Source organism: Pleuronectes platessa, chromosome 17 (genome assembly GCF_947347685.1).
Source record: "Pleuronectes platessa chromosome 17, fPlePla1.1, whole genome shotgun sequence".
NCBI lineage: Eukaryota > Metazoa > Chordata > Actinopteri > Pleuronectiformes > Pleuronectidae > Pleuronectes > Pleuronectes platessa.
In genome coordinates, this window is record NC_070642.1 from 14,338,511 (window position 1) to 14,346,408 (window position 7,898).

General features: G+C 42.2%; 1 protein-coding gene across 1 annotated transcript; it reads right to left on the reverse strand.

Annotated features, from left to right (window-relative positions):
• Positions 1–153: 153 nt before the first annotated feature.
• Positions 154–7,163, reverse strand: LOC128460144 (sphingosine-1-phosphate phosphatase 1). Its single transcript, XM_053445198.1, has 3 exons — positions 6,185–7,163; positions 3,584–3,673; positions 154–2,505 (listed from the first exon to the last, which is right to left on the reverse strand). Exons 1-3 carry the CDS (start codon positions 6,854–6,856, stop codon positions 1,954–1,956), a joined length of 1,314 nt encoding a protein of 437 aa, XP_053301173.1. The 5' UTR covers positions 6,857–7,163; the 3' UTR covers positions 154–1,953.
• Positions 7,164–7,898: the final 735 nt, after the last annotated feature.

A 7,898-nucleotide genomic window follows, 5' to 3' on the forward strand; every position in this document is an offset into this window, starting at 1 on the left:
TGTGTTATTTGGGTGAAGGTAGTAAAAAGCTGGACCCCTGACTTCCTTTGCTTCTGACCCTTTGTCTACTGTCCAGGAGGTCTCCAGGAACTGAGATTACATGTTTCCTACTTGAAAAGCAGAATACATTCTATATAAATTGATTACAAGACATTTATACTTTGAATATTTTATTCATCCTTTTACCGTATTTTTTCAGATACAGTCCTTTTGCATAACAGGAAAAAAAGATGAGTTGATAATAAATCGATATATTTCACGAGTACTCATGATACGAGCGCTCTGAAATTCATATTCCTACATGAACATAAAACAATTAATACAATGCAACCGAAAAAAACAAGTACAACATTTAGACAGGATCTAGGGTCAGGGATTTGTATCCTGTAGTTTAGGGACTTCAGCTGAAAAGTCTCTTTGAATTTTCATAATCATATATTTAGATTCTGTTCAGCCAGAGATAGTAAGATGATAAAATAAATTATCAAAAATATTTGTTTCCTCTTGATTCTATACTAAATGATCATTTAAGAGAGCACTTGGTTTAAACTTAAAAGGACAAAACAATGTTGCGGTAGAATATTTGTAGAAAAAGAAGAAGGCAACACGATGATGCTGACGACAGATTTGGAAAAACTGTGATGAATCAACTAAGAGGAAAAGTTGTTCCATATTTACATAGAGATCAAAAACTACCATGACACCATGGAAACGTAACTACTTAAAATAATCTTTTACTCCCAGGATGTTTTGTAATTTAACAAAGCAACAAATGAGAAGTGATATGAATTAACACTGATTCTATTCTTTGACTTCAATCAAATAGTGTAAATGTACAACAGATTCTGCTCTATGATGAATATAATCATTACAGTACATCTGATAGAATATTTGTTTGAAAAGTTCCAGTTAACACTTATGCGCCGACCACAGTAGGTTCTTAAGTTTTTCATCCCGACAACAAATCCCATGAAAAAGTCACAAACAAACAATGAGGCTCAATCAAGGCCGTTAAAAATAAGGATCACAAATACATACCTTTATTTAAAAAAGAAAACCTATCTCCTATAACACTCAGACATTGCAGTTTTTTATCCGATTATACTCAAACTGGAATAAATATCTTATTTGCTTGGGACTGTTTTGATTAATTTAGGATTAACTCATGTTAAGTGTATTTACAGCAGCAAAAAGGCAGATGTGACATTGAATTAAAACGCTGAACCAGGCTGAAAATGCACAATGTCCCACTTCCCTCCCACAGACACTCATTATAAAATCAGAATATTTGAAGAATGTTTAATATTTGAAAAACCGAAAGCAGGAGTGTCCTGTACGGGTTGAATGTTTTGAAGGTTGAAGCAAGCATGAAACTTTGGCAACTAAAGCAAAATAACTGCGACTGAAAAACAGCGGTAGAAGAAAAATCATCAAGTTCTGAGTCAGAACTAGATTCGAGAAAAAGTGCTGCAGAAAAATAAAACCTGCTTATGTATCTTCAATAATTACATCACTGTTTTCACCAAGTTGTTTAAAAATGGCCTAAAAAACATAGATGATAAGGATAATTCTTATGTCTGACTTCTGTAACTTTTGCAGCTGGTCAGAAGTTTATCAACTGACCCTGAAAAATAAATAGCAACAAAAAAAACATGAATATACAAACTAGAGTGGTTGCTTTAATGTGATGAGTAAAAATGTCAGTAAGTTCAGCCAGGTCGCTCACTGATGAGTTTTTAATAGTTTTTGGATTAAGTAATTACTTTCTTGTTAGTAAGATACATTCAGAATTGATTATAGTCTTTTCATGGGGTTTGTTGACAATAACAAAAGAGAAACATAGAGAACAAAACCAAATGACTTTGAACAGTTATCGTCATGTAACCAAGTGTTGTTTGCCTTTACTGTGTGGTTGAACATGTCAGCGGCCCATCGACAGTTGGAACACAACACTCAGGCAAGGTTTAGGATCCTAAAGAGGAGAGGCACCACACAGGCACAGTTAAAGCCCACAACACTGTAGACGATGTAACGGTACGGCAGCTCCACTTTACTGTGCTGCCTCGCCCGTCTCACATCATCCGACGGCAGCCCAAACAGTCGACATAAGAAGGGAATAGTCACTGCTTTCATAACCATCCTCGTGACCAGGAGGACGGCGACTCCAAGGAGGAAGCGCAGCAGCGAGCGGACCACCAGGCCGGCGCTGATTGACGGTAACGTTAGAGGAAGTGAGGAGAGCGGCACATCCAGCAGCAGCCCCAGCTGATAGTTCACATGGGTTGCCAGAGCGATTCCCACCCCGGTGCCCAGGGCCTGAGCCGTATCGCCCCGAGAGGTGCTCCAGGAATCCAGGGAGAACGCCACAAGTCCCAGGCCCACGTGTGAGACGATAACCACAAGCGGAGAGTAGTGGTCCATCATGTAGTAGGTGTCAATCTTGTCCAAAATGGGATGGAAGAAGGCGAGAATGAGGAGGCTGTACAGGAAGCCAGTGATCACCTCCTGTAACAGAAGAATGGCATTGAAGTTAAATCAACAAGTATTTTTAATATGGGTTAAATCCATATTGTTGATACACTCAAAGTCCTACAAAGTAACATAATGTATTCTCACTAATGTACAGTATGATGATTACAGAAAGTAATCAAGGTACTCCACCAAATAAAAAAAAAATAAAAAAAGCCATTGCTGTTTCTGCCCTGTAGGTGACGCTTTTTTCACCGTGACATTCAATTGAAGGGGGAGAGTAGTGCTAGTAGTAAACACCTGTAAAACCAGGCGGGCTGCAGACGGAAGAACACGTGTTACTGTTGCAGGATGCAGCATTAATATTTACAAGCATCTGCTGCCCAGCCACAGAATCTAATCAGACTTTATCTACTCGCGTCAGTGTTTATAGACTCTGATTACTTCTAATTTTCCATGAATCACTCACACACACGTTTCTGTCCAGTGTTATCATAGTCTATGTTATTAATGATTATGTGTTCTATTTTAAATGTGTATAAAAAGGTAAATGAATATGCTTAACGAAAAAATAGTTTTCCTTCGATTGCAAATATTTTCAAACTACTGGTGGGGATATGCTTTTTTTTATCTCCAACTTGTAGTTGTATACAGTAAAAAATAAACAAAGCAAACTTAATTTACTTATGGTTATTTAAACAATGAAAAACAACTGGTCTGACGACTCCTCAAACAGAAGGACTCTATCCAGCTACATCTATTTCAAATATGCACATGTGAGTATGAAAGACTGAGATGCCTGTTGCTATGGTGGAAGGTATTCTCCATTATAGATGAATACAGACTAAAGTTCATCAGTGCCAGTGCACTGGAGTCAGGCCAGCATTTACAATCATCTGAGGTGCAGATATTTTTGCATAATATGGGATCAGTGACCCCAGACGTTCAAGGCCATGTGTTTTGTTTACAAGCCGACCGAGTGAGTGTGGTTACTAATCGGAGAAGGGCCTATGGGTGTGACTAGAGGACAAGTGTACAAGGGTGACAGCATCTCAATAAATCCTCGTATCAGTGAGGGATTATTTATTTGCTATTACTTATTTAATATGCTTACCAGGATAGAATGCATCCCCATGTAGACTCTGCTCACACACACCAGGACGCTCCAGGTGAGCGCCACACACAAGCCAAACAGGAAGGTATACTGCGGGAGAGAGCATGACAAACAAACGTGAGCTATTAGAGAATTCTCTGAAGATGAGGCTTTGAGAGATACAAGAAAACTCAGATCAGAGTTTCCTGGAAGACCTGAAGTTCAGGTCTGAGCGCACACAGATGTGTCCTCAGATCACGAGTGGAGGTGCTCTGAGGACACATTCTTTTAACTCTGGAAAATCCATTTCGTCCTGGGCCACATATGAAGGACAGCTGACGTCCTCTGACCCATTGTAAAGACAGTTTTTACCCCTAATATCCTGTTGACTATTAGACTACTAGAATACTACTACAGCACCACGGGCCCTTACAATTGACCATTTCCGGTGGAAATAGTAGGTTTGAAAGAAAAAAACCTTGGTACATTGTCCATTAGGATGAGATTTCACTCATATCTTTTGTTGAAGGATCCAGACAAAGGTCAGTGTATGAGCAGGGTGTCTTTGTGCACCATTTAGCTAATCCTCTGAATCGGACTCCTGCTCTGGGGGCCGTTTATGGTGTGCACCTTATCTTTTGTAACCTTCTGTAACCACTTTCCATTAAAAGTGCCAGTTCCTCATCCTTCAGACGACGACACAGAGGGAGTTCAGGCTCTTCAGGCAGTTCAGGCTCTTCGGCTGCCGGCATTCAGACAGAAAACAGCAACATTGTTAAAACTTTTGAGGGGCTTAGCTCTTCCTGGTCATGACCCCTTTGTCTCTGTCCACCACAACGACCCCTGCCCTCTCTGTCTGCGACGCCCTTTTTGTCTGCCTCTGCTCATAGTTTGTTTTTCTCTAACAACTCGTGCCTCATTGTTTGAGGTCAGTGTTTCCGCTTTTTTCTTAGCAGTGGGGGACAGGCCATGGCTGTCACTGCAAAATGAAGGTAGCGGAAACCCTGGAGTTGTTAGTCATCTACCACATTCCTGTGTTATCGCTGGAGAATGGTCCGCCTGTACCATTTATTATTCTGCTAGAGGGAAACAAATGCTTTGGGTTGTTTGCATTGCTTTAACCAATCACAATTGGTTTGCTGGAGTTAAAGCCAGGATGCAGCGATGGCGGCCCTGCAAAAATAATCTCTCATCTAATGTTTTCATCAACTAGTGTTCTATTCTTTTAGAATCATATTTTAACATTTCACAAAGTGAACATCAGTCATTTATAATCAGTCCGGTGTTGTGATGCAGGCAGTCCATCTTCTTACTGGTTATCTGCAGTTTATCTCTATGCTGGTGGCAGAAAAACAACTGAACAGCGGGTGAACAGGTTTTGTTGCTTCAAGCTCTCAGGCATGGCTGAAACAACATTCTTCTTTTTTGGCCCTTCAGCAAACAGAAACCTTCCAGTTCCCCTTTACTTCCATTTTAACAGTAATTTCTCTTCCCTTAAACCTCTACTTCCCTCTGCCTTCACTTAATGCCTGACAATGCGGAACACTGACTCTTTGTTTATTTAATAAACAAAGCAACATTTCCATTCCTCACTTGTACTTTTCCGGCACGCCCTGTCATGTCTGTACTCTCTGCTTCCACAGAGGGATGTTTGCTGCCAACAGCTGCAAACATCAGCTGCAACATAGCTGTGAATGGGTGTAAGCTCCTCTTATTGTTCAGCCTGAGCTTTGAGCCTCATACAAGACCGGGCACTGGGGATTAAAGAGGGATTTAAGGGCAGTCTGTGTTTTTTTCCCCCATTCCTTGTGCCAATACTGATCCACTGACCCCATAAACTGTATATAAAGATGGATGATGCATACTTCCTCAATATCCAGAAATTAAGCCAAACTATCCCCAATACGAATGCCGCGATCACGGGATGGTGCCATGGCAGCGAGGTCCCATCGATACACATGCTCGACCCATTGTGAGCCAGTCTCAGCTGTCAATCATGACCTTTCCCCCCTCATTTCTATGACAATGAATACGTTATTAAAACCCAACTTACAAGATCAATGTGACAAGAACTATATAAAATGATAGAAAACATCTTTGAGAAAAATGTACTTGTACTAGGAGACAAGGTTTATGACCTATACTGCAACTATAGCTTCCCTTTTTCGGGAGCAGTGATGTCATCCATCTGTATACAGCACAGGGTCCAAACTGATTTAAGCTAGGTGGAAAGACATTTGACCTGTGAGTAGAACATGACAGCAACCATCTTTGAGATAAATGTATTTGAAGACATTTTGGGTTCACTTTTGGGGAGAAGTCCTCTCATTTTCCATCTTTAATTACGGTCTATGACTTTGTTTATATTGTAAAAAGGTCCGGCTCCCTGAATTATGCTCCTTTAAAATTTAGATTTTAAGAAACTGGATGTATAAGGGAACTGGCTCTTGGGGCCTTCACATATCTGGGACCTTGTGAAATCTGACTTGCCTGGGGTTTACCTCTTTTGTTGACCCCTGTTGGAGACCCAGCCTTGGTACATATACTCCAGCTCTCAAGCAGGACATATTAGTTCAGAAATCTATTATCAACAACACTTGACATGAGGTCTCCAGTGCTCACCTGCCACCGTCCATATGTCAGCATGAAGAGACAGAAGGGGATGGCCGTGCCCGTCATGGCGTGGGTGGAGGGCATGCTGTACTCGGAGTTGTAGAAGACCTCCACCTTCACCACGGGCGGGGAGGCCGGCCGGGACCAGCGGACCATGTCCTTCGTGGACTGACCCACGAACAGGTTCCAGGCCCAGACCACGATGAGTCTCCGGCTGACCAGGGCGTCGATGTTCCAGAAGACGAAGGGGAAGAAGACGATGAAGAACATCTCGTTGCCCAGCTCGGTGCCGAACGTGAACAGGTAGAACAGGAACTTGTTGTTGATCAGGAACTCTTGACCCCCGTCCCCGGTCAGGGAGTTCCTCCGGAGGGGTTTAGCGACATTAGCCGCTGATGATGATGAAGATGATGAACAGTCAGACTCGGCGGTCGTGTCCTCCTGCACCCCGTTGTGCTGCGGCGCGGAGGCGTCCCCGGCCGCTCCGTTCCCGACCTCCGAGACGTGGAGCCGCTTCCTCAGCCCGGGAGAGTCCGTCCCCGGGGGTCCGCTGCCCGGCTTGCTCGGCTTGTCCGCGAACGCGGCTTTGACGCCGCAGATATTTTGAAACCTCGCCACATGACAGGGCTCCTGGAGGTAACGGCAAACCCGTACAAACGACTTCACCGCGTCGTGCGCCATGACTTCAGAGCAGCGGTCAGTTCAAAACACACAACAACTCTGCGCAAAGATGGAGTTCATGTCCATCCGCCGGGGCTCGTTAGGAAGAGGCGCAGCTCGGCGGCCGTTTCATTCCGGAGTCAACAAAACAGCTGTTACACTCGACCTCTACCTGGCGACTGCATTCAGAATATACACGCAGCGCGTAGCTTCCAAAGTCCGCCACAGTTAACCATTAGGTCGCGGTGGATCCTGAAATGCGCAGCAGCAGCAGCGTCCGCCTGCGTCAGGCCGTTACTCCTGCTGCTGCTACTTCTTCTGCGCCTCCCTCATCTGTGCCTCAATGTACCAGAGGTCCGAGTACTCCCCCCTGCTGGACATGCCATACATTACACTTATTTATAATATTAATATAAATATAGAATGAATGCAAAATCACTGTGCACACTCAGCATCAAACATTCTACAGTGATTTAGTAGAAACAATTATTTATTTATTATATTCATAATCTTATATTTGGCCTTTATTTGTATCTTTATATATATTTATCTCATTATGCTCTATCTATCTATCTATCTATCTATCTATCCAGCTATCTATCTATCTATCTATGTATCTATGTATCTATGTATCTATCTATCTATCTATCTATCTATCTATCTATCTATCTATCTATCTATCTATCTATCTATCTATCTATCTTCCTACCTACCTTTCCGTGTTTGCCCATCCATCCATTAATGCTTTAGTCTTTATTATTTAAACTACTACAGAAGTTACAGTATGAACATGGAGTATTTAGAATGTTCAGATGTTTTCTTTACATTACGTTTTCGTTGGCAAGAAGAAGTGATCTGTTTGATAGGAAAAACGCTTTCTCTGATTTTTGTGGTTTGGAAAATAAACACATATGATGGACACGTGTATCTTTATGTCTCAAAAAGTCAGGGCTAGTCTGGGTGCATGTTCATGTTAATGCGTGTACATTTTAGTTCATTTGAGTCCCTACCAGTGAAACTCTTTGCCCATCCTAGTCCCCCGAGTTCTAAAGTAAAATATAAC